Here is a 27103-nt window from a genome sequence, read left to right on the forward strand (position 1 = left end):
AGTTGCGTGATCATATTTCACGACAGCCTTGATTTCCTGGGCTTACGTGATCCTCCCACCTCAACCGCCCTAGTAGCTGGGACTACAGTCATGTGTTACCATGCTCAGCTAATGTTTTTTGTTTGTTTTTGTTGAGAGACAAGGTCTCAGTATGTTGCCTAGGCTGATGTCAAACTCACACTCAAGCAGTCCAACCTACCTACCTGGACCTCCCAGAGTGCTGGGATTAACAGATGTCAGCCACTGCACCCGGCCCCAGCATATTATTTTTGAGGTTCACACATATTCTTGCATGTATCAGTGGTTTATCCCTTTTTATTGCTGAGTAGTACTCTGTTGTACAAATAAACCAGAACTTGTTTATCTACCCTTCTGTTGATGGACGTTGGGGTTGTTTCCAGTTTGTTTATTTGTGTTACTATTATGAATACAGCTGCTGTAAACATTCTTGTGTAAGCCTTTTTGTAAACACCTGTTTTAATTTATCTTGTATAAATAACTAGGAGTGAAATTCCTGGGTCATAGAATAGGTGTGCATTTAACTATAGAGGAAACTGAAACACTTTTCTAAAGTGATTCTAAGGCCGGGCACGGTGGCTCACACCTATAATCCCAGCACTTTTGGGTGGCCAAGGCGGGCAGATCAGTTGAGGTCAGGAGTTCGAGATCAGCTTGACCAATATGGTGAAACCCCATCTCTACTAAAAATACAAAAATTAGCTGGGGGTGGTAGCATGTGCTTGTAGCCTCAGCTACTCAGGAGGCTAAGGCACGAGAGTTGCTTGAACCTTGGAGGCAGAGGCTGCAGTGAGCAGAGATCATGGCCACTGAATCCAAAAAAAAACCAAAAAAGACAACTCTAGGAGTTATTCCATGATTTTTTTCAACCTACTAGTGAAGGTCTTTTGTCACCTTTGTTTTGTTTTGTCTTTCACTGTTTCTTCTCCCTTCTTATTAAACTCTCAGCAACTTGAGCACAGAGACCATGTCTTAATCCCAATTTATTAATATTTTCTTTTAGAACCTGTTACATAATAAGTCTTAGTAGATGTCCATCAAATGAGTAAATGAACAAAATTAAACACAGAAATTAAGTGGAAAATTAGAATAAATTTTCATAGCAGGTGATCCCTACTACGTCTGATGAAGTCTTGCCCTGTACATGTGCAGCCTAGCCTTCAGCCTAGGAATTGCCCCCTACCCCACCCACTCTGTGCTGTTCACTCTATTTTGGCACCTTGCCTCACAAATGCCAGCCTCTTCAGCAGCACAGAACTCAAATCTGCCTGTTCAGTGGGACTGTCACTCTGCTTGGGCTCAATCTCCTTACACCATAGTAAGACAGTGCCTTGGAATGAATGCCAGGGTGTTCTTGGCACCCACTTTCTATGTTTCCTTGCTTTACAAAAATCAGTCTTTTTTTTGAGACAGACTTTCGCTCTTGTTGCCCAGGCTGGAGTGCAATGGTGCTATCTCAGCTCACTGCAACCTCTGCCTCCTGGGTTCAAGCAATTCTCCTGCCTCACGTAGCTGGGATTAAAGGTGTGCACCACCACGCCTGACTAATTTTGTATTTTTAGTATAGATGGGGTTTCACTGTGTTGGTCAGGCTGTTCTCAAACTCCTGACCTTAAGTGATCCACCCACCTGGGCTTCCCAAAGTTCTGGGATTACAAGCGTGAGCCACCGTGCCCAGCCAAAAATCACAGTCTTGAGCAGCTTGCTGCTCAGTGCCTGAAAACACACATTCACTTGCCTCATATATTTTGTCCAGCTTTATAGTTGTTTATGGCAAGAAGGGAATATCTAGTTTCATTTATTCCGTCACAGCCTGAAGTGGAAGTCCGGGTTCCGTTTGGGCATGATGTTGAGTTTTTGGTATCTATGGAACATCCAGGTAGAAGTGCCCAACAGAGAATTGGGTATTTATGTATGGAGCTTGAAAGATGATTGGGGCTAGACATTCAAATTTTGTAGTCATGTGTTTCCAGTGGTAGTTGTAGCCAAGGGAATGACTGTGATTGCTCAGCTACAAAATGGATAGAGAATGAATAGAAGAATCATTTCTGTTTAACAGGCTGAGAAGCCAGGCTCGATGGCTCACACCTGTAATCCCAATACTTTGGGAGGCCAAGGCGGGTGAATCACAAGGTCAGGAGTTCGAGACCAGTCTGACCAACATGGTGAAACCCCATCTCTACTAAAAATACAAAAAAAATTAGCCAGGTGTGGTGGCATGCACCTGTAATCTCAGCTATTCAGGGGGCTGAGGCAGGAGAATTACTTGAACCCGGGAGGCAGAGGTTGCAGTGAGCTAAGATTGCACCACTGTACTCCAACTTGGGCAACAGAGTGAGACTCCCGTCTCAGGGAAAAACAAGCCTGAGAAAGTATAGCTAAAGAAATAAATGAAGAACAGGAAGCATCAGTGTCATAGAAGCTGCCATAAATAAACTGGCATCCATCTGGGGAAGTGGCAGATGTCAGGACCCCAGACTTTTCTCTGTAATACTTAACAATCCAGAGCCCAGCTTTTCTCTGCTGTTGCTGAGGACTTAGTAAAGTCTCGCTGGTGATCACTAGAGAGGAACCTACATACCTGGGCTCCAGTACAAATCTGTAGAATTAAAGCCACACCAGTCTTGATGAAGCTCAGCATTTCTTTCACACCGAATCACACATTTGTGCTCCTAGCCTTCTTGGGGCTTAGATAACTAACAAGTATGATTAGCATTTTCATAAAATTGCAAGAATACCCAAGTCCCTGGAGAGGTTAACAGTTCAATGAAGGTCAGTTGTTTCTAGTCCTACTTTATTGATTTATTGAGATGGAGTCGCATTGATTGATAATGATTGAGATGGAGTCACACTCTGTCGCCCAGACTGGAGTATAGTAAAGCAATCTTGGCTTACTACAACCTCCGCCTCCCAGATTCAGATGATTCTCCTGCCTCAGCCTCCTGAGTAGCTGGGATTACAAGTGTCTACCACCAGGCCTAGCTACTTTTGGTTTGGTTTGGTTTGGTTTTGAGAGAGTCCCGCTCTGTCGCCCAGGCTGGAGTGCAGTGGTGCGATCTCGACTCACTGCAACCTCCACCTCCCAGGCGGGTTCAAGCAGTTCTCCTGTCTTGACCTCCTGAGTTGCTAGAACTACAAGTGCATACCACCATGCTCAGCTAATTATTTTTATTTTTAGTAGAGATAGGGTTCCACCGTATTGGTCAGGTTGTCTCCAAACTCCTGGCCTCAAGTCACCCCACTCAGCCTCCCAAAGTGCTGGGATTATAGGCATGAGCCACTGCGCCAAGCCTAATTTTGTATTTTTTAGTAGAAATGAGGTTTCACCATGTTGACCAGGCTGGTCTTGAACCCCTGACCTCAGGTGATCCACCCCACCCACCTTGGCCTCCCAAAGTACTGGGATTACAGGTGTGAGCCACTGTGTCTGGCCCTGGTCCTACTTTCTAGTTGTCTAGAGACTATAGGGTTTCAGACTTGGAAGTTGCTCTAAGTCATCTACTTGGCTCCCTTACTTTTTAGGTGGGAAAAATGACACTCATAAATGAGAGGGCTTGAACGAGGTATAAAAAACAAATAAATGAAGCTGGCTTACATTATCAGGGATATCTGATGGCATTCAAAGGGCAAAGATAAAGCTGAGCTTTGAGAGTAGACCAGAGCCATGACCTGCAGTGCTATAGAGAAACTGGATGCCCCTTGCTTCTGCCCTTTTCTCTGCTCTTTTCATTCTTCTCTCATTGTAGATCAGCTTCTCCTGTCTCGCCTCCTCCTGTGCCCCAGCCTAGGGAAAATGATAACCAGAGGCTTTTCCTGAGTTTATAGCTTAGGAAAAAGGCCACTCATTCCCTACCATTCAGGAATGAGGCCAACCTGATTCTAGAATTGCAACTCCTGTTCTCCTAGAAAAGGTCTTGATGGCCCCATTAGAACCACCCAGAGTCCAATCAGTTGCAGTCAAGGGGTCGGGGATCCTTTGTTCTACACATACATCTGCAGGGAACCCTACCTCTGTAATCATGTGATATAAATCACTGGTAGAGGAGAAGAAGAGTTTTCTAGAAAACGTAAGTAGGTAGATGGCTGGGCAGCCAGCCCATAGGTGTTCAGAATAACCAGTAACTGCTCAGGATAACCAATGGCAGAGCCAGGACCAAAACCCACAGCATCTGACTCAGTACTAGTTCTTTTGTGGGGCTGCCCCACTTGGGGAAACAGTAATTACTTGATCTATGAACGAGCAGAGACAGACAGATGGACAGTCACTGCCTCAGTTCTCGTTCCTATTAGTGTGAGGAGATAGAAGTCTCTTCCTTCAGAGTATAGGGGATCCAGAGCTCTAGGACTCTAACAGCCAAAGGTGGGTTCCCTCTTAGAAATTCAGACTTGTCTAGTTGCAAGTCCCAAATCAAACCAGCTTAAGCAAAAGGGGGATTTAGTAGAAGGCCATTGGGATATCCTACAAAATTGAAAGAAGCACTGTAGATTCCAAGGCATCTTTAAGAATCTGGAATCAGTACTACTAGGACACACACACATGTGTTCACCTTTTTTTCTTCCTCTTTTTAAAATGTCATCTTTCTGTTTGGCTCTTTATACCACAAGGTTTTCTCTACAAGGTGGGGAACCTGGGAGTTCTGGAGTCATATCCTTATAGCATCTGACCATAGAGAAAAGAGAGTCTTCCCTGCTAATTCCTGGTGGAAAACTCTAGGGTAGGATTCAGTTTGAAAGGATAGAGTCCTCTGACTGGCTGGGCCTTGTTTACTTGCTCACCCTTGGGCTCAGAAAATGGCAATGGGGTATTTTAAGAAAGGGACTCGTAAGGAGGAGAGATAGAAACCTTTTTTGTTTTGTGTCTGTCTCCTAGGTGACCATGGAGGCTGGTGGCCTCCCCTTGGAGCTATGGCGCATGATCTTAGCCTACCTGCACCTTCCTGACCTGGGCCGCTGCAGCCTGGTATGCAGGGCCTGGTATGAACTGATCCTCAGTCTTGACAGTACTCGCTGGCGGCAGCTGTGTCTGGGTTGCACCAAATGCCGCCATCCCAACTGGCCCAACCAGCCAGATGTGGAGCCTGAGTCTTGGAGAGAAGCCTTCAAGCAGCATTACCTTGCCTCCAAGACATGGACCAAGAATGCCTTGGACTTGGAGTCTTCTGTCTGCTTTTCTCTTTTCCGCCGGAGGAGGGAACGACGTACCCTGAGTGTTGGGCCAGGCCATGAGTTTGACAGCCTGGGCAGTGCCTTGGCCATGGCCAGCCTGTATGACCGAATCGTGCTCTTCCCAGGTGTGTACGAAGAGCAAGGTGAAATCGTTCTGAAGGTGCCCGTGGAGATTGTGGGGCATGGGAAGTTGGGTGAAGTGGCCCTGCTAGCCAGCATTGATCAGCACTGCTCAACGACACGCCTGTGCAACCTCGTCTTCATGCCAGCCTGGTTCTCACCCTTCATGTATAAGGTGGGTGTCCACATCAATAGATGGCCTTTCTAGTCCTGACCCCAGAGGCTTGGCCTCTTTTCTGGGTTTGTAATCCCTTTTTTTGTTGGAATCAAAAGTTAGGAGTTAGTATTATGCTCATACTCCTCTGAGTGCTGAACCAGTTGAAAAATAGGTACATGATCAGCATAGTTCAGAATTCTGCTTTATTCCTGGGAAAGCTGTATTTAAAAATGTGGCTTGGGCTTGGAGCCAGAATTCTTTTCCACCTCTTCCCTTTCCAACTGGACTAACTGGAGCCTCAGTGGCATGCCACTTGGTGACAGGAAGCAGAGAGTACATGAACTGCTCATGTAGGCATGCTCAGAGCGAGAGCCACAGAGGAGAAAGGCTATGCAGGACCATGTTACATTCAGCATGTGAGTCCTACCTTGTGTGGGATCAAGGAAGGTCAGGCTTTTACCACGATTTGCTCATTCTCAAGGGCGATGGTGAGAAGGTCAGGAAATATTTGTCCAACACATTCCTTCCATGAATGCAGAGCAGAAGATGGTTCATAGTAAAGCGTGTATCCAGTTGTTGGTAATTCTTGGCAGAGTCTATAGCTTATACATTGCCTAGAAACTTGGATTATGTAGGTGGTCAATAAAAATTATATTGCTTTCCTGCCTGCTCATAAAAAAATAAAAGATTTGGCCGGGTACAGTGGCTCATGCCTGTAATCCCAGCACTTTGGGAGGCTGAGGTAGGCGGATCACAAGGTCAAGAGATGGAGACCATCCTGGCCAACATAATGAAACCCCATCTAGTCATTTCTGACAGTCATAATGTGTGCATGGTGCATGCTTTATAGCCATTATCTCATGGATTCCTCTCCACATGCCTATGAGATAGGTAATGTCATCTGATTTTTTTTCTTTTTTCTTTTTTTTTTTTTTAAAGATGGGGTTTCACCATGATGGCCAGGCTGGTCTTGAACTCCTGACCTCAGGTGATCCACCCACCTTGGCCTCCCAAAGTGCTGGGATTACAGGCGTGAGCCACCGCGCCTGGCCGTCGTCAGATTTTATAGTTGAGGAAACAGGCTCAACAAGATTAAGTGACATATCGAGAGTCTCAGACTTAGTAAGATCCAAAGCCTATTCATAATCTAGGTGGCTTTCCGTCTGTGACCTTACTGGACTATCCACAGCAAACATTTGTAGTAGACGAAGTAGATGTGGTATGCCTGTTGTGCAAATGAAGGATACTGAAGGTCAGAGATGGCAAGTAACTTTCTCAAGTGGTTAGATCTCAAATTCAGGCTTCCTCATCTAGATGCTTATAAAATTACATCCTGCAATGTTACCTGAAAGCTTGAAAGCCTGTGTTTTCGCCCTAGAGTATTTCAGAAGAATTGATGAACGTCTCTGGTGCTGGTCTGCAGACCCAGAAAGAGAATTTGTTTCTAGAAAGGAACAATGCTCCAGACCCATTTTACAATAAATTTATTCTTAGCGTAATATTTTGACTTTAGCCTCTACTTCTCCCTCAGAAGTACAGCCACAGATCCTTACAGGATGGGGCCTGGCCTTGGACTCATTTGTGGCCTGCCCTCTGGCTTGGTGCTTAGTATAAGTTAGTGTTCAGTCTTGGTTGTTTTCGAACTAAAGGAGGCCTGGGGGCCTGGGGTGACCTTGCCTGAAAAATGCAAAGGCCAAGGTGATTTCACAGCAGTTTTCAGTGACTTCCATGGAGAACCTTAGCAGTGGCCCTGCATCTCCAGAGAGCTGGCTTTTGTCTTTAGAGGGAAAATGGATTTAAATAGCAAGGAAAAATTAGATTAGCCATAAGGAAGAACTTAGAGAAGTTAAGGGGGCTTAAATTCTGGGACAGTCTGTCAAAAAAGGTCACTGCTAGAGGATTTAAAAAATTGTTCAAGGGGTAGGTATGTCTGGGTTATTAAATGAAATCATGAGATACTCCCTCATTTTTATGGTTCAGATACATCTGATGAAACATGTGAAATCCAGAAGCAGTTCTTTTTCAGGAATAGAGTGAGTGGGCCTCGTAAGACTGTTTCTCAGTCAGGCACAGAGAGCCTAGGGGCCCAAATGAATCAGGTGGGAGAGTTTAGCACTTCCCCATCCCCACCCCAGACTCGAGGACACTCTGTTCCTTGTGTCCCTGACCCCAGATGATAATAACTGACCTCTTTTTTTTTTTTTTTTTTGATTTTTTTTTTTTTGAGACAAAGTTTTGCTCCATCGCTCAGGCTGGAGTGCAGTGGTTCTTTCTCGGCTCACTGCAACCTTCACCTCCTGGGTTCAAGCAATTCTCCTACCTCAGCCTCCCAAGTAGCTGGGACCACAGGTGCACACTGCCATGCTCGGCTTATTTTTTATGTTTTAGTAGAGACAGGGTTTCACTGTGTTGCCCAAGCTGGTCTTGAACTCCTGAGCTCACACAATCCACCCACCTCTGCCTCCCAAAGTGCTGGGGTTACAGGCATGAGCCACTGTGCCTGGCCAATAATAATTGACTTTTATTGAGTGCCAAGTTTGTGCCTGGTATGGTGCTTTGTAAACTAGTGAGCCCCATGCTGCAGACAAGGAAACTGAGACTTAAAGAGGTGAAGTCATTTGTCCAAGATAACACATGCAGTCAACCCCTAGAGCCCCTGCTTTTTTTTTTTTTTTTTTGCTTTTTTTTTCTCCGACACTGAGTCACACTCTTTTGTCCAGGCTGGAGTGCAATGGTGCAATCTCAGCTCACTGCAACCTCTGCTTCCTAGGCTCGAGCTATTCTCATGCCTCAACCTCTTGAGTAGCTGGGACTACAGGCGCACGCCACCATCCCTGGCTAATTTTTGTATTTTTAGTGAAGATGAGGTTTCATCATGTTGACCAGGCTGGTCTCAAACTCCTGACCTCAAGTCATCTACTCATTCAACCTTCCAAAGTGCTGGGATTACAAGCATGAGGCACCATGCATGGCAGAGCCCATGCTTTTAACCACTGTTCAATATTCCTGACGATGGCAGCATACCGTGCCCCTCTCTTTAGAGACATACTTTACTGTGTGCCATGTGTATCAGTTGCCACACAGTCAGGACTCTTTCCTAGTACATGTGGCCAGGCCTCTGTCACTGCCTGTCCCAGCCCAGGCGCATGGCTTGAGACTTGAGGTTTTAGGAAGAGTCATGCTGCACTGTGAACTTCTCTGCCATCATCCACTTGTCTCTGTTCCTTTGAGATGAGAAGGATGGAGGTGTGGGCAGCTCTGGTTTTCCTCCCTCTCTGATGCAGAGCAGCTTCCCAGTTCCTTTTGATGACAGCTGATATCCATGCCCTGGTGGGGAGGGGAAGATGATCAGCAGAACAAATAGCCTTTCCATGTTCTACCCTCCTTAAAGGGCAGCAAGAGTGCAAAACAAATCTCATCCCTCTTACAGCCGTTTTCTTCTTTTCATTCCCCAGACAACAGCAGGTCATGTTCAGTTTGACAACTGCAACTTTGAGAATGGGCACATCCAGGTCCGTGGCCCGGGGACTTGCCAAGTGAAGTTTTGTACCTTCAGAAACACCCATGTCTTCCTACAAAACGTGCCCCTGTGTGTCCTGGAAAACTGTGAATTTGTGGGCAGCGAAAACAACTCTGTGACTGTTGAGGGTCACCCATCTGCAGATAAGAACTGGGCCTACAAGTATCTGCTAGGGCTTATCAAGTCCACACCCACTTTTCTCCCCACAGAGGACTCTGACTTTTTAATGTCCCTGGACCTAGAGAGCCGGGACCAAGCCTGGAGCCCAAAGACCTGTGACATTGTTATCGAGGGCAGCCAGAGCCCTACCAGCGCAGCCTCTAGCTCCCCAAAGCCAGCCTCCAAGGCTGGCTCACAGGAGGCAGAGGTGGGTAGTGATGGCGAAAGGGGGGCCCAGACCCCAGACAGCAGCGATGGAGGCCTGAGTCCCAGCGGTGAGGATGAAGATGAGGACCAGCTGATGTACAGACTATCCTACCAAGTACAGGGCCCACGCCCTGTACTGGGGGGATCCTTTCTGGGCCCACCTCTACCAGGAGCATCCATTCAGCTGCCCAGCTGCCTCGTGCTGAACTCACTGCAGCAGGAGCTGCAGAAGGACAAGGAGGCCATGGCACTGGCCAACTCTGTGCAGGGCTGCCTCATCCGCAAGTGCCTCTTCCGGGATGGGAAGGGAGGTGTCTTTGTCTGCTCCTACGGCAGAGCCAAGATGGAAGGAAACATCTTCCGGAACCTGACTTACGCAGTGCGGTGTATACATAATAGCAAGGTGCTGTCATGACTACATTGGTGAGGGGGGTCCTGTGGCTATAGGTAGGAGGGGTTTGATGGAGCTATTTTGCATTTAAAAAATAATTTTCTTTGAACTTACTCACACACACTTGACATCATGTCCATCATCTGATTTGGAAAGGGCAAAAACAGTTTTCCTCATTTCACAGAAAGAGAGGCCCAGAGAGAGAAGGTGGTTTACTCAGGGTCACGTAGCAACTTAGGCAGAATTGAGACTAGAAACTCGGATCTTCTGCCTCTTTTGACTATGTCATGCTGCTGCTCACACATCTCACCCATGTCAGAGTAGGAGAAACAAAGTCATTGTCCTGGATAAGAGAAAATTCAGGGAAATATGATTACTACCTTCACGCCAAACCTGAGTGAGGTTGTTGGGAAGGCTTCCCAGAAGAAGAAACCTCTATGCTGGGTAGAATGAGTAGAAGGTCCGGGAAAAACTGGACACGTGATGAGAAGGGGGTGGAGAGTGAAGGTGTCCCAGCAGCAGGAACATCCTGTGCCAGGGCCTGGGAGTGAGGTTGAACCATGCAGCGGGGGTAGGTTGAAGGATGAAGCTGGGGGTGAGCAAAAGCTGCTTTGCCCAGGCCTGGAATCCCCCTTGAGACATTTGGACTTTATGCTAAGAACAGTCCTTCTAGCCACTGCTCTAATCAACACCTTGTATATGCTGGCACTTAGGGCATCGCAGAACAATCTGCAAATCTGTAAATGGTTGATGACAGGAAGGCCTTCTGAAGGGAAAGATAGCCCCTGTAGAAGAAAGCATGGCATAGCACCTAGGATTGAGTCTCACCTCTCCACGAATTCACTGTGAACATTACCTTCACTTCCATAAAATAGAAATAAGCATTCCTGCTTTTCTTCTCTCACTGGTTGTTGGAGGGTCCCATGCCATAATACTGGCGGAAGTCCTCAGTAAACTAAAGAACATTGTACAAAGGTCATTTATAGAGTGTTGCAGGCTTCTAGAATGGCTAATAGCAATTGCATTTTAATTAATTAAATTGTGTTTTACCCAGCCCACTTCCAAAGAAAATTTCAGGTGGTATTACTTTGAAAGCATAATGCAAGACTGCTGTACACAGAATAAAAGAAAATGGCCAAATAAAAAGGGAAAGGTGATAGCTTTGCTGTCATGAGTACCACGATGAAAGGATCTGGTTCAAGCCCTCAAGGAGGGCATTCTTCCTTGCATAGTTATTGAGAATATGACTTTCTAGTTAAATTGTGGCTCTGCCCCTTAAGTCCTGTGGACTAATGTTACTACCTTTCTCCAAGGCATGATGAGGATTAGCTAAGGTCACATATTTGAAGTGCTTAGCAATGTGCCTGGTATATAGCAAGTGCTTGATAAATGTTTTAATTAATTAATTTTTTTAAGACTACTGCAGTCCAGTTTGAGAGGCTCTATGGTAGAGGTAAACCATGGGTGGCATAGGAAAGGGAGTACTGACCCAGCCTCGAGGAACCAGAGGAGGTTTCTTGGAGGAACAGTGCCTGGACTGAGCTGCACAAGAAGAATAAGGGTTGGCAGGGTGAAGCCATGCGGCAAAGGAGGTGTGTGTGAAGGCCCAGAAGTAAGGGAAGATGCACCATTTCAAGCAAGGCCTTGATCCTTGCTCCTCCGCAGAGGGCTGTCACCTGGCTCTGCCCTCTAGAACATCCCAGATGCTCATTTGGCAGATGCTCAAATGCCTTACATAAAATGGTAAAGGCTGGCAGGATGGGCCTGGTTGCTTGAGGCTCCAAAGAGAAAAGTGTGACCGACTGATTTTCTTCTTTATGTGTCATACATTTTAGTTGGAAATCAGTTAACTCATGTAGGACAGTAGAGACTGAGGTCATTAGTATTTTGTTTAGAAATGGGCACACCTCTTCTTTTGCCTGGCTTTTAGGGGACTGGTCTAGTTAGGAGCTGAGCCCATTTGAATCATAGTGATGATATGATCATCCTTAGTGTCCCGCAGGCTTCAGATCCCTCCAGTTACCTTGTGCTAGTTTTCTACACTTCAGGTCATCCTTTGCACCCATTCCTCAAAGAGGTGATCTCTCCCTGCTCTCGCCCTCCCCAGCAGTAGACTGCCGTTATTTGTCACCCTGCGTGATGGCAGGGTTTCTCTCTTGTCCTGGGTCATCCTTCGTCTAGGTAGTGCTGTGTCTGTGGTCTTGAGAGTAGGACTTTTTCAGTGACCCTGCCTCCACCCTCAGCACTAGGGGAGCTCTGATGATCTGGGCCTAAGATACTTTCCTCCCACCACCCCCAGAGATAGTTTTTTCCCTGTTCCTCCATGTGTAAGATTTATTCTATAAGAAAATTAGGGGGAGCCGGGCGCAGTGGCTCACGCCCATAATCCCAGCACTCTGGGAGGCTGAGGCGGGTGGATCACAAGGTCAGAAATTCAAGACCAGCCCAACAAACATGATGAAACCCCATCTGTACTAAAAATACAAAAATTAGCCAGGCGTGTTGATGTGCCTGTAATCCCAGCTACTACTCAGGAGGCTGAGGCAGGAGAATCGCTTGAACCCAGGAGGCGGAGGTTGCGGTGAGCCGAGATCACACCACTGCACTCCAGCCTGGGTGACAGAATGAGACTTCAAAGAAAAAGAAAAAGAGAGAGAAGAAAGAGGGAGGGAGGGAGGCATGCACACATGCAGGCACACACACACACATGAGGGGTTGATGCCTCTCTCACTTATGCCCCTCAGCCTGCATCAGGAGGGCACTGTCTCCAGTCTCTGATCTGCCCCTAGTCTTTCTCCATGAGCACCTAGTGAAGTCCACAGAGAAGTGAGCAGATGCAGCTACTCCCAGGGTTTCTGTACTCACAGTAGTTCACAGCTGGTCTTTAACAATGCATCAGAAATGTTAGCTGAGTTCTCCTTACTGGCGTGCGTGGCCCCAGGAGCCCTGCATTCTGCAGGCAAGTGCTCAGGCCTCATCTCCTTGGAGGCACCTGTCTCTGTAGCATTCAGGCTAGCTGGTTGTCCTGCAGCCTCAGCTCTGATGGGTTCCAGAAAGGTTATGTTTGTATATATTATCTTCTTTCTACTTCCTTCATCCTAAGCAGAAACTGAAACCTTACAATTTATACTCTTGTTCTACTTCAGTCTTCACAGAATTTTATCCTAATGAAATATATTAGTAGTAGTACACAATTTATAATATATTTTATTATTGATCTATAATTGTTTAAGACAGCATAGATAGATGTATTACAGATTTTTTATATACTGTCATCCTTTGGTATCCGTGGGGGCTTGGTTCCAGGATGCCAAAATCCACAGATGCTCAAAAGCCTTATATAAAATGGTGTAGTATTTGCACATAACCTGCACATATCCTCCCATATTTCAGTCATCTCTAATTATAATACCCGATACAATGTAAATGCTATGTAAATAGTTCTTATACTGGATTTTTAAATTCAATTTTATTTTTGTAACAGGATCTCACTCTGTCATCCAGGCTGGAGTGCAATGGTGCAATCTTGGCTCACTGCAACCTCTGCCTCCCTGATTCAAGCAATTCTCCTGCCTCTGCCTCCTGAGTAGCTGGAACTACGGGAACCCACCACCATGCCCAGCTAATTTTTGTATTTTTAGTAGAGCCAGGGTTTTGCCATGTTTTCCAGGCTGGTCTTGAACTCTTGACCTTAAATGATCTGCCTGCCTCAGTCTCCCAAAGTGCTGGGATTACAAGCATGAGTCACTGCGTCTGGCCTGTTTTTTTTAAATAATGTTTATTATTGTTATGATTATTTTTTAATAATGTATATTCAGTCTACAATTGGTTGAATCCCTGGATGCGGAACCCACAGATATGGGGAGGCAACTGTACTTATTAAATATAAAAAGAAAATGTAATTGGAAATACATTCCTTTAGTAGCAGGTTGCTGGGTTATGGTACCTTGTTTGAAGGAGGTTTTCTTATACCAGCATTTGTAATCATCCCTTAGTTTAGAGGCTCAGTAATTACCACCCCAGGATGATACACCATGAAAGATTCAGGATGTGCAAGAACAGGCCTTTGTTTTATAAAGCGGAAGGAAAGGTGGGAGAGGAGAACCTGTGTGGTACCTTACTCTCTGCGCTGTCTCAGACAGGTGGATTTTAGTGAAGGGGCATTGGAAGTGGTGGTTCTGGAACTTTATTTTATTAAAAGTAGCTGCCCCTGCCAGGTGCGGTACCTCACTCCTGTAATCCCAGCACTTTGGGAGGCTGAGGTGGGTGGATCACAAAGTCAGGCAATCGAGACCAACCTGGCCAACATGGTGAAACCCTGACCCCATCTCTACTAAAAATACAAAAAAAATAGCTGGATGTGGTGGTGCGTGCCTGTAGTCCCAGCTACTTGGGAATGGCTTGAACCCGGGAGGCAGAGGTTGCAGTGAGCCGAGATCACACCACTGCACTTCAGCCTTGCGACAGAGCAAGACTCCATCTCACCAAAAAAAAAAAAAAACAAAAAAGATAGCTGCACCCTTGATCCCTGGGGAAATCTTCATGCAACCTTAGTGCATATAGAGTCTGAAGACCACTAAATCTCATGTTCCCTTAAGTATCCTTTCTGTCCCATCATCCAGGTATGCTGCTTGCAAGTTCTGAGTATGGAGCACAGGGCCAAGCTTTGATCCGGGTTCTAGTTAAAGGACCAATGTGGGCCAGGCATGGTGGCTCATGTGTAATGCCAGCAATTTGGGAGGATCACATGAGCCCAAGAGTTCCAGACCAGCCTGGGCAACATAGTGAGACTCCATCTCTATAAAAAATACAAAAATTAAAAACAAAATTATTCCAGCCCACATGCATAGTAAAAATAAAAATAAACAAAAATACAAAAATTAGCCTGTAGTCCCAGCTACTCAGGAGGCTGAGGTGGGAGAATCACTTGAGCCTGGGAGGTGGAAGCTGCAGTGAGCTGAGATCACACCACTGCACTCCAACTTGGGTGACAGAGCAAGACCCTGTCTCAAAACAAAAACAAAAACAAAAAAAAACAATGTGAGGCTGGTAAGGAGGCTGCAGGGCAAAGCCAGGTGGGGCCTAGAGATGGCTGTGTCCTGGGAGCACACCGTGGACGCATGGCTGTGCCAGCATTGAGGCGTTTCTCTCACCTGCGGGGTAAACTGCATGGATCAGGTGGTGAGGAAAAGACTCAGGTGTTTCCCCCAGGGGTTTCTGAAAATATCTTTGTGACAGGAAAATAAATGGCTTTCTCTTTTCTGCTTAGATTGTCATGCTCAGGAATGACATTTACCGCTGCCGAGCGTCAGGCATCTTTCTTCGCTTGGAGGGTGGTGGCTTGATTGCCGGCAACAACATTTACCACAATGCAGAGGCTGGCGTAGACATCCGGAAAAAGTCCAACCCACTCATACTGGTACTGTTCTTTGTGTTCCCTCCCTGTTCAGAGTGCCTCTTGGTTTTCAGAAACCTTTACTGAGGACATTTAAATACACGTTGCCCTGTATTTATGTGCTTCTTGTTTGCAGGTAGCTCCTGCTCTGTCTTCTGTGTCTCCTTGTGACTCTGTCTGTCTTTCTCTGTATTAGCAGTAACTTTGGACAAGTCATTTTCTGGCCATCTCCCCATTAATAAAGAGGAGAACCAGAAAGACAGGGAAACCTCACAGGGCCCTCAGCTCTCATGTGCTGTGGTTGGCTTTGAGTTTGATAAGGAGAAAGACAATGATGTCTATCCTAAAGACACTTGGATTCAAAAATAAACAGAAACAACATCAGCAAACCCCAAGTTAGTTTATTCATTTGTGTAAAAGGACATTTAGTATATTTAGTTCTCAAGATTATTTTTTTCATGGATATTGTGAGGCCAATTGAGTCTGATTTTCTACCAGTGTGAAAACCACTTAAAATCCTAGAATATGTGGCCAGTGACATTAGAGACCAGATCTTTTTCTGCTCTGGCTTTTCCTGAGAGGCAGGTTTGGGAGTTGGGGGTTTTTTGTTTTGTTTTTGCACAGATTTGTGGGGTATGGGAGAAATTTTGTTACATGTATACTGAGAGACAGATTTCCCACAAGTTGGGAAATGTAACAGAATTTTTATGGTACTATTTTGAAAAAATAGTAGCTACCATTAATGCATGATGCTTATTATATGCCAGATACCTTTCTAAGCACTTTGTAGATATTTACTTATCATTTAATGCTTACAGAACCCTGTGAAGAATTATTATTATCCCTGTTTTGCAGTAAAGACGTAGAGCACAAAGAGGCAAAGGATCCTGCCCAAAGTCCTATACCTAGTGACAGAGCTGGGATTTGAATCCAGGCAGTCTGACTCAGGGTTGATGTCTAAATCCATTATATCTTGACTGCCTATGAAGATACAGAGAAAAGGCTGGGCACAGTGGCTTACGCCTGTAATCCCAGAACTTTGGGATGTCAAGGCAGGAGGATTACTTGAGTCCAGGAGTTTGAGACCAGCCTGGGTGACAGAGCAAGACCTTGTCTCTACAAAAAAAAAAAATTTTTTTTTTGAGACAGAATGTTGCTCTGTCACCCAGGCTGGATTGCAGTGGCACAATCTCGGCTCACTGCAACCTCTGCCCCCAAGATTCAAGTGATTCTCCTGCCTCAGCCTCCTGAGTAACTGGGATTGCAGGCATGTGCCAACCAAGCCTGACTAATTTTTGTATTTTCAGTAGAGATAGGGTTTCCATGTTGGTCAGACTGGTCTCAAACTCCTGAGCTCAGGCAGTCTGCCCGCCTTGGCCTCCCAAAGCACTGGGATTACAGGAGTGAGCCACCACACCCGGCCCTTCTACAGAAAAAAAAAAAATTTTAATTAGGCATGGCAGCTCACACCTGTAGTGCCAGATACTTGGGAGGCTGAGGTGGGAGAATTGCTTGAGTCTAGGAGGTCATGGCTGCAGTGAGCCATGATTGTGCCACTGCACTCCAGCCTAGGCAACAGAGCAAGACCCTGTCCCAAAAAAAAGAAAAAGAAAATATACACAGCTAGCCAGTGTCTTCTGCCAATCCCTTCCCCTCACTGTGTTTCTGCCATGCAGCTGGTAGTTGATGCATGGCCTTGGATTAGGAAATTATTGCCATTCTGGCTAGAGAGATGAGAGGGGTCTCCTTTCCGAGGACAGAGGGACAGCAGGTAGAAGGGGGAGGGGAGTGGTACATTTTAGTCCTGGCGTTGTGAAAGGGTGTAGGGATGGAAACGCCACTACATATTCCCTTCAGAGCTTTTCAGCCCTGTACGGGACTTCTCTTAGGCAGTGGTTGCCCTGATGAGCCTGCTGAATCCTTCAGGAGAAATCTGAAAGGAGTAAGAATAAGGAGAATTTGCGCACAAAACACTTGAAAGCCAACTAGAATTTTATTTCTGTGAAATCGTTTTGGAAGAGATGCAGCTAACTTCCCAACTTACAGAGTATAGAATTGGTCTTCAGCTATAAATTAACAATTAGAGTGAGATAATTTTATTATTATTCTAATCTAAAAACATTAAGTCACTGTGCAAAAGCAACTAGCTGAAATGGGAAAGAGAAAAACTAGGTTCCAGATCTGGCTCTTCCACAGACATACTATGTAATCCTGGGCCTGTTTCCCCATTCACACAAAGAGATATTAGAAATGAATATCTTGCCGGGTGTGGTGGTTCCCATCTGCATTCCCAACACTTCGGTAGGCCAAAATGGGAGGATCACTGGAAGCCAGGAGTTTAAGACCAGCCTAGGCAATGAAGCAAAACCCTGTCTCTACCAAAAAAAAAAAGAATATCGCTAGGCATCCTGGCGATGCCTAAAACCTTATGCCCAGTGGGACAACTTGGCCCCCTGGTGTCTACATCCTTGCACTGGCCTTCCCTGAATGAGAAAGGACTAGAAGTCAAATGACTCTGACCCCTCTCTGGATGCACTTGGCCAACATTTGTTTGCATTGGGATGTTGCCCTTCCCTGAGAGGTGGCCTCCCTGGACCCTGGAAGGTATGGCCTGGCCAAATGATTGTGCATTTGGGGGACTCGTTAGAGGCTCCAAAACTTTCAGTAGGCTGCCTTGCAGGTGAAGAGCGAGAGCCGTCCTAAGAGGCTGGGCAGTGAAGACTCCAAACTTCATAGTCTCCGTTATAGGTTTTGATGTGTGTACTGGTGCGGGAAGGGCAGGGCACCAGCATGGCCCATTCCCTTTGTCATGGGCTAGGGATCTTACAGTGACATCATTTTCTCCACTGTGTTCATCCCACCTTGGCTGTGTAGGCGGCAGTTGGGCACTCTGCTTCTTGCTGGCATGTCTGATCCAGCTTCTGTGGTGTCTCATTTTCACTTGCAGTGTAACCAGATCCACCATGGCCTTCGCTCTGGCATTGTCGTCCTTGGCAATGGGAAAGGCATCATCCGGAACAATCAAATCTTTTCCAATAAGGAGGCTGGCATTTACATCCTGTACCACGGAAATCCCATCGTGAGGTGTGTGCTGCTGTTTCCCTCCTTCATCTTCGTTAACCTCCTCCCTGTCTTTCCTCCATTCGAAAACACTCTTTATGGAAACAACTGTACAGACGCAAGCAGAGAAGAGACTTCACTATCATCCCACCCCAGTAACACAGCTGCTTTTGTGTTTATGTGCCCTTCCAGTTAACTCTGTGTAGGCATGCTATTCGGCAGTCACTACTGAGCTCGTCTAACACGGGCAGACTCTGCTCCCTGGGAGCTTACTCTATCCTGGAGAAATGGACACAGAAGTACACCAAGGCAGGGATGGAACAGAGAGTTCAACTCACCTAACAATTTCAGTTAGTTGATAGTGGTGACTGGGGATGCTGTGTGAATATCCTGGCGCTGCACCTGGCCTCAGCATGAAAGCGTGCTGTGGTCAGGGACTAATAGAAGTGATAGGTGGGAAGCAGCAGTGGCAGTCCTGGGACCCTGTCTGCCACCCCAGCTCTAGTATAGGCAGACTGTGATAATGCTGTCAGAGTGGTACCACAAGGACAGACTCATTCTGACTAGGAGGAGGTCTGACTAGGAAGGCCTCATTTAGGAGGTAGCATCAGAGCTGGATGTTGGAATATGGGTAAGACTTGGACTCGTGGAGATGGAGGTAGGGAGGGGTTGGTGGACGATCCTAGTAAAGGGAACAGCATGAGCAAAGGCAGAAGAGCACAGCAGACTGAGGGGTTAGCAAACCATCCACTGTGGCTTCAGAAAAAATCTGACATGGTGTGACAATAGTATAGAATATTTTTAATTGGGATGGTCCCAGAATATCTTGAGCCCTTTGGTCACTGCAGCATGACCCTTAACGTCCTTGTAGCAGACCATCTGTGCCACACAGCAGAGTGGAAAGGAATGATGGAAAGAAAGGGTTGGGCCAGGTGAGGAAGGCCTTATGTAGACCAAGCTGAGGCGGGAAAGCCTATTCTTTCTACACAGCAGGGACTCATTAAAGGCTCTGAGCAGAAGACTCACACGGTTATGTCCATGCTTTAGGAGAATAGCTGGTTTTAATGGGCACAAATATATTCAGAGCATTTTTCACCCCCTGTATTATTCCATAGGTACTTTTTTCCATGTTGTTGCATGGCCTTTACATTCATTACTTTGGAAAGTTTCACCACATTCCAGTATTTTGATACTCCATAATTTTTGAACCAGACCTAATTGCTGGTTCAAAAATTATGGAATATAATCCTGTTTTTCACTGTTACAGCTTACTAAAAACAGTTAGTGGTCACAGAGCTCTTTCTCTTCTTCTGCATTATTGCCTTACCAGAAGAGTGTGTATTTGTATGTATGTGTGCTGTTCATTTAACACACATTCCAGCTACTCTGTATAAGGGGGCAGTTATATACAACCTCTGCAGGAACAGCCCCTGCTCCGTGGAGTTTACAGTCTCATGCCCGAGACTCATACTCACACAGCCATGATGGAAGACTCACCAAAATGAGCGCTTTAATAGGGGTTTATGCAGACTGCCCAGAGGAGCTCAGCCGTGATCTCAGCTGAGCATGTCAGAGAGCTGACATTTAAGTTGTGCTTGAAAGATAAATAGGGTTCTATTGGCAGGGAAAAGGCATTCTGGGTCAGAGGCAGTGAAATTCAGGGTATGTCTGAGAAAATGGTGAGAAATGTGGTGTGTCCAGGCATGAGATGCTAGAGGGATAGTGCAAAGGTAGGTTGCTGCTGGATGCCAGAGGACCTTGAATGCCAAGCGTGATAGGCAGAATAATGGCCCCAAGGATATCCATGTCCTAGGCCCTGAAACCTGTGCATATGTTGCCTTACAAGGCAGGAGGAACTTTGCAGATGTGAGTGAGTGAAGGACCTTGGAGAAAGATGAGGGGAGATTATTTTGGATTATACGGGGAGGCCCAGTGTAACCACAAGACCCTTATGAGAAGGAAGCAGGAGAATCAGATTAAGGGAGCAGGGGCCATGCGCAGTGGCTCATGCCTGTAATCTCAACACTTTGGAAGGCCGAGGCGAGTGGATCATTTGAGGTCAGGAATTCGAGACCAGCCTGGCCAACATGGGGAAACCCTGTCTCTACTAAAAATACAAAAATTAGCTGGGCATGGTGGTGGGCGTCTGTAATCCCAGCTACTCAGGAGGCTAAGGCAGGAGAATGGCTTGGACCTAGGAGGCGGAGGTTGCAGTGAGCCAGGATCGCGCCATTGCACTCTAGCCTGGGCAACAAGAGCGAAATGCCGTCTCAAATAAATAAATTAATAATAATAAAATAAATAAGAGATCAGGAGATGTGAGGACAGAAGCAGAGGTCAGAGTGATTGAGGCCACAGCCCAAGAAGTACAGGTGGCCTCTAGTAGCTGGAAAGGCTAAGGAATGGATTCTTCCCTGGAGCCTCCAGATAAAACGCAGGTCTGCTGACACTTTGATTTTAGCCCTGTGAAACCCATTTTGAACTTCTGACGTCCTGAACTGAAAGACAGAAATTCATACTGTTTTAAGCCACAAAGTTTGTGGTAATTTGTTACAGTAACAATAGGAAATGAATACACCAAGCTAAAAAGTATGTGCTTTACCTTGGGGATGCTGGGGAACCATTAAAGAGTTTTGGGTGAGGAATATCATAATTATATCAGTGTTGGGTTTTTAAAACATAGTCATCTTGAAAGAATAGGATGTGCTTTTTTTTTTTGAGACAGAGTCTCACTCTGTTGCCCAGGCTGGAGTGCAGTGGCATGATCTCGGCTCACTGCAACCTCCACCTCCCGGGATCAAACGATTCTTCTGTCTCTGTCCCAAGTAGCTGGGACTACAGGCGTGTGCCACCACGCTGGCTAATTTTTGTATTTTTAGTAGAGACAGGGTTTCACCATATTGGCCAGGCTGGTCTCGAACTCCTGACCCTAAATGATCTGCCGCCTCGGCCTCCAAAAGCGCTGGGATTACAGGCGTGAGCCACCACACCCAGCCTAGGTTGTGCTTTCCTTCATTTCTTTGCAATGAGAGGTAAGAATCTGGAGCAGGATACAACTTTGGAGATCCCTGAAATGGCCTGGATGAGACAAACCATAGCATATAGTTTTGCAACAGAAAGTTACATAACCGATTATGTTTCTCTTTTTTCCTTGGATGCAAAGAAGCACAGGACTCAACTGCTCCTCTGCAGTTAATATCCCATCTGGGCTCTTGGTACACTGATCTGTCCCCTTCTTCTAAATGTTTCCTCATTCCTCCTGTCTCTTTATTCTGCCTGCCCCATGTACGTACGTGCGCGCGCGCACACACACGCACACACTCAGACACACACACACGCACGCATGCACACAGATGCACACACACGAGCACACAGAGGCACACACACACAGACACGCACACACACGCGCACACATGCACACGCGCGCACACACACACACTTCTCCAAGTGGCCACAGATTTTTTTTGGAGGTGAGATTTGTATTAAAAATATACCAGGGGTCAGTTACACCGCTAGTCCCAGCTACTTGGGAGGCTGAGGTGGGAGGATCACTTGAGTACAAGAGTTCAAGGATAGCCTGAGCAACATAGCAAGAACCCATCTCAAAAAAAAAAGTGGTAAACATTTTCTGGTTGCAACATTTGAGAATTGGATAAAATACATATAAGGCCAGGTGCGGTAGCTCACGCCTGTAATCCCAGCACTTTAGGAGGTTGAGGTGGGCAGATCACTTGAGGCCAGGAGTTTGAGACCTGCCTGGTCAATATAGCAAAACCCCGTCTCTACTAAAAATACAAAAAATTAGCTGGATGTGGTGCACACATGTAATCCAGGCTAAGGCATGAACATTGCTTAAACTCCGGAGGTGGAGGTTGCAGTGAGCTGAGATCATGCCACTGCACTCTAACATGGGCAACAGAGCAAGACCTCAAAAAAAAAGTCATAGATGTAGATGACAGTCAAGTGAGGCTACAGTGAACTGGATATCACTGTGCTCATATAGCATAGTTGGGGGTTTAGTTTTTTGTCAGGCTGTCCCAGTGACAGCTAAACACTTTAGGAAATGCTTTTATGCCCCTGTGGACTTGAGCCATAGGGAGGCCCACAAAAGAAGGCAGGCTCCTGGAAGCATGACACTGGTCCCCTGGGCTCACCTCTTTATTTTGTTCTCCTTCCACTTTAGCGGGAACCACATCTTCAAGGGCCGTGCTGCCGGCATAGCAGTGAATGAGAATGGCAAAGGCCTCATCACAGGTATGAATGGAACTGCCCGGCACCTGGCAGCCAGGCCAAGGTCCCCTCCCATCACCCCTGAGCTTCAGGACCTCACACTGCTCCTTTACCCCCACAGACTGTGGCCTCCTTCTCTTACTAGTGGGCCAGAGCTCAGGGATACCAGCTACATGGTAGCCGTGCATCTCACAGGAAGGTTCAGAACAGAGCGGGTGTCTGCTCCTTCCAGGCCCAGAGTGGATAGGTTCTCACCAGGTGGCTCACAGAACACTTTCAGAAGCACTGATGCCCAACCACCTGTCCGAATCCCTCTTCTTGGTCTTTGTATGGACCTCTGCCTGCTCTGTAAACCTCCACCTGGCTAAACCCTGCTCATCCTTTGGGTCTTAGCTTAAGTGTCACTTCCTCAGGGAAGCCTTCCCTGACTTCCCCATCGTACATAGATACACTTACCATACCCAGGATACCTCCTCTCTAGGGCCTTTGACTTAATTGCTGAGTGGTTTGTGGTGTCAGTCTCCTCTGTTATAAAGTGGTAAATTCCAGAAGGTGACAGTCAAGTCTGTCTGGTACATCTGTGTAGCCTTAGCGCAGAGTAGAGCCACGCCTGGAATATGAAAGAGTTTCCACAAATACTGGTCCAGCGAATCCCCCTGACTGAACTCTGATCAGACATGTTCCAGGAGCTGCAGGCTGTAGGCCAAGTTCCAGGAGCTGCAGGGGCAGCAGTGAACAAGGCTCTCAGCCACTGACATTTTAGGAGAGGAAGTGAATAAATAAAAGCCTACGTATATGAGCAAAAAGCATCCTATCTGAGAATGACAAGTGCTCTGTGGATAATTAAGGCAATAGTTGGACTGGGTGGGCATTTAGGATTGTTGGTCAGGGCAGCCTTCTGAGAAGGTAACAAGGAATCCAAGACCCCGAGTTGCTGGGAGGAGCAGGGAAAGAACCTCCCGTGTAGGGCCACCCATGGGAACAGACTTGGCATGACTGAGTGGAGATTGCTTGTGGGACTGGAGCATGGTGTGCAAGGGGCCTGCAGTGGGGTCATGGAAGCAGGAAGAAGCCAGTCACACAGAGTCTCCTGAGCCATTGCAGCCATTGCGCCTCAGTCCCAGGAGACTGCCTCTTCCCTGCCACAGTGTTGGGGCAGCAGTGTCATAGACCCCACGTCTGACCCATGACTCTTTCACCTACCCTTGAGAGTTGGTGGTGCCCAGGAGGAGGAGGGGATAGGTCTGGTCAGAGTTCAGAGCTGAGGCTGAGAAGAACAGGTGGGGCTAGCACCTTCTCATGGGCTTTTGGGTAAATGGCTACATTCTGCCTCTGAGGACTCTAAAGCCAGTTTATTCTTTTTTTTTTTCTTTCTTTCTTTTTTGAGATGGAGTTTCACTCTTGTTGCCCAGGCTGGAGTGCAATGGCGCAATCTCAGCTCACCACAACCTCTGCCTCCTGGGTTCAAGCGATTCTCCTGCCTCAGCCTCCCGAGTAGCTGGGACTACAAGCATGCGCCACCACACCTGGCTAATTTTGTACTTTTAGTAGAGACGGGGTTTCTCCATGTTGGTGAGGCTGGTCACAAACTCCTGACCTCAGGTGATCTGCCTGCCTCAGCCTTCCATAGTGCTGGGATTACAGGCATGAGCCACTGTGCCTGACCTATACTTTGTTTTGATTCCTTGTTTTTGTTTGTTTGGTTTTTTTGGACACCAGTGTCACTCACCAAAGCTAGTTTATTCTCTTTTTTGAGGCAGGTTCTCAGTCTGTTATCTAGGCTGGAGTGCCATGGCACGATCATAGCTCACTGCAGCCCTGACCTTCAGGGTTCAAGTGATCCTCCCACCTCAGCCTCCCAAGAAGCTGGTGCACACCACCACACCCAGCTAATTTTTTTGTAATTTTTGTAGAGACAGGGTTTCACCATTTTGCCCAGGATGGTCTGGAACTCCTGAGCTCAAGCAGTCTACCCACCTTGGCCTCCCAAAGTGCTGGGATTACAGGCATGAGCCACTGCACTCAGCCAAAGCTAGTTCATTTTTAATCATCAGTCCTCAAAGCCATTGAATATAGTAGGTGCCGGGGAGATAGGAGTGCACGAGATAGACACAAGCCTTGCCCTTGGAGAAGGGAGTTGGCGGATAAGTCCCTGAAATATCAGACAGCAGACAAGATTTAGAGTGCTAATTGCTAGCAGGGTAAGGCCAGGGCCTCCTGGTCTGGAGTGGCCTTGATCAAAGCTGTCCAAGTCCTCTATTTGCCAGCATTGGAGCTGGCCCTTGGGTACTGACCACCTTTTCTGCCTCTCTCCTTAGAAAATGTCATCCGTGAGAATCAGTGGGGAGGTGTGGACATCCGCCGTGGAGGGATCCCCGTTCTCAGGAGTAACCTCATCTGCTTTGGCTATTCAGATGGTGTGGTCGTGGGAGACGAAGGCAAAGGCCTCATCGAAGGAAACACCATCTATGGTGAGGACCATGTTCCCAGCCCAGCCAGGGAGGCAGGAAGCCCGGGTTCCATCTCCAGCTTGTGGGTCCTGAGAAGGTCACTGCCTTTCCCCATGCCTCAGAAAGACCTCATCTGAACAGGCACTGTCAGGTCCCAGTCACCCAGGCCCTCTCAGAATGAAGAACCTCTTATAAATCACTTTGTAGTCCAGATTGACCCCATGGGGTTAGCAAAGCAGAAAGCTTTAGCCCCATTTAAAATAGCAAAAGACAGGAGTTGTATCATGTCTAAGGACAGGACCATTTAACCCCTGGTACATATGCATCTAACTTCTCTCATCCTTTCTTTTGATCCAGAGAACTGAAAATATAATGGGAAAACAAGATAATAACAGGAAGAAAACTATTCTCACTCACTCTGTGACTTTGGGCAGAGCCTTAATCTGTCTGGACTCTCTCTCTAATAATACAGTGATAATATTAAAGAAGACTCGGGCCCACCTCTCTGCTCGGCCCTTTCTATGCACGATCAGATTTAATCCTCATGACTGCCTTCTGAAGGAGGTACAGTTATTAACCCCATTTGAAAGATGAGAAAACTGAAGGACAGAGAGAGGTTTGGTAACTTGCTCAAGGTCACACAGCTGGGAAGTGGCAGGGCTGGGATTCAAACCAAGGCTGCCTCCTCCTATGTAGGGAGGGATTGGTGCCCCCTTGGCACTGTCGCTATGGGTTCATGTGCTTCTGATGTGGACATGTGGACCTGACAGTCCTTAGGGTACTTTTACACTGTGTGGAATGGGCCAAGCTTCTGAGGTTCACCTGATCCTGCTGACCTCTCTTGTATGAAGGAGAAGTCTACAGCTAGAGCCATAAAGTGATTTGTTTGAGGTCATTAGCAAATCACGGACTCTCTTCTAGGCCAGTGGTCATTAGCAAATCAGGGACTCTCCCAGGCCAGTGGTCATTAGCAAATCAGGGACCCTCTCCTGGGCTAGTGGCTTTTGCTTCCCCTCTAAGGGAGATTCAGGTGCCACTTCACCTGAGTTCAGTGTTGGTGACCAGCTCCTCTCACTGTCCAGCTAACAAGGGCTGTGGTGTGTGGATGATGTCGTCCAGCCTCCCCCACGTTACCAGCAACCACGTCAGCTACAATGGCCTGTATGGAGTGGCAGTGTTTAACCAGAAGTTTGGCTCCAGCGAGTTACCTCGAGGCCATAGGGCTCAAGAGAACTTCAGCGAGGATGGGGACACCATCCTCTGGGAGACAGAGCTAGAGAAGGAGGACGACCCACTGCGCCGGCCCATCACCATAGCTCTTGTTGAGTCTAACAGTATTAATCACAATGGAGGTGAGTGTACCCCTCAGCCCCTGCTCAAGAACTTTCCATGGCTCCTCACTGTCTTAAGGGCCTTCTGCAGACTGATCCCAACTTGCCCTCAGGCCTTATCAGCCACTTCTTCCTGCCTGATATCCAAGCCCCCTTCATTTACTCACTAAACTTGAATCCATTATTTCCTGCCTCCTAACCTGCTGACTTCACTCACACATTTCTCTCGCCTGAAATTTCCTTTTTCCCATCCACACGTCTCAAACCAACTTGAACTTCAAAACTTGCTGCGAATGTACCACTTCATTATTTCCTCCTTTGAACTAGACCCTCCCCATCCCCAGTGGCACTTGTTATGGCTGTTTGATCAACACAGATAAGCCATGAACTTGAGACAGAACTGAAGCCCACCTATCTCAGTGTCCCTGTACCTGCAGTACCAAATCCCACTTCTGGCACACATGCTTTCAATCAATTCTAGGATACATTTTTCACAATTTAACATCTCTCATGAGATGCATATCATGGTTTAATTGACAGTGATTTTTCTTTGTTAGAGAGGCAGAAAATGAAAGTGTTTTCAATCTATGTTATCTTAAACCTGATGAAAAATGGAGGCCGGGTGCCGGGGATCACCCCTGTAATCCCAGGACTTTGAGAGTCCAAGGGCAGGGGTGGGGGAGTGGGAGCGGCAGGTATAGCTTGAGGCCAGGTGTTCAAGACCAGCCTGGGCAACATAACAAGACCCGGTCTCCGCAAAAAAATAAGTAAATAAATAAAAATAATGAAAAATTAGCTGGATCTGGTAGTCCCAGCTACTCAGGAGGCGGGAAGATTGCTTGAGCCCAAGAGTTCAAGGCTGCAGTGAGATACCAGCCTGGCGACAGGACCAAGACCCT

The 27103-nt window shown here is 46.8% G+C and overlaps 1 protein-coding gene across 2 annotated transcripts in view; it reads left to right on the forward strand.

Annotated features, from left to right (window-relative positions):
- The window catches only part of FBXO10 (F-box protein 10), a 60756-nt gene that overhangs the window by 25295 nt on the left and 8358 nt on the right, over positions 1-27103 (forward strand). For both annotated transcript variants that reach the window (XM_021671514.2, XM_021671515.2), the window contains exons 2-8: positions 4889-5479; positions 8917-9750; positions 15008-15157; positions 18081-18217; positions 22377-22447; positions 24742-24894; positions 25956-26225. In XM_021671514.2, the coding sequence (XP_021527189.1) occupies positions 4895-5479; positions 8917-9750; positions 15008-15157; positions 18081-18217; positions 22377-22447; positions 24742-24894; positions 25956-26225 (2200 nt within the window). In that variant the 5' untranslated portion in view covers positions 4889-4894. The remainder of the gene's footprint in view (positions 1-4888; positions 5480-8916; positions 9751-15007; positions 15158-18080; positions 18218-22376; positions 22448-24741; positions 24895-25955; positions 26226-27103) is intronic.

This window comes from Aotus nancymaae, unplaced genomic scaffold (genome assembly GCF_030222135.1).
Source record: "Aotus nancymaae isolate 86718 unplaced genomic scaffold, 86718_ANA_hifiasm-v0.15.2.pri h1tg000003l, whole genome shotgun sequence".
Taxonomy (NCBI): Eukaryota; Metazoa; Chordata; class Mammalia; order Primates; family Aotidae; genus Aotus; species Aotus nancymaae.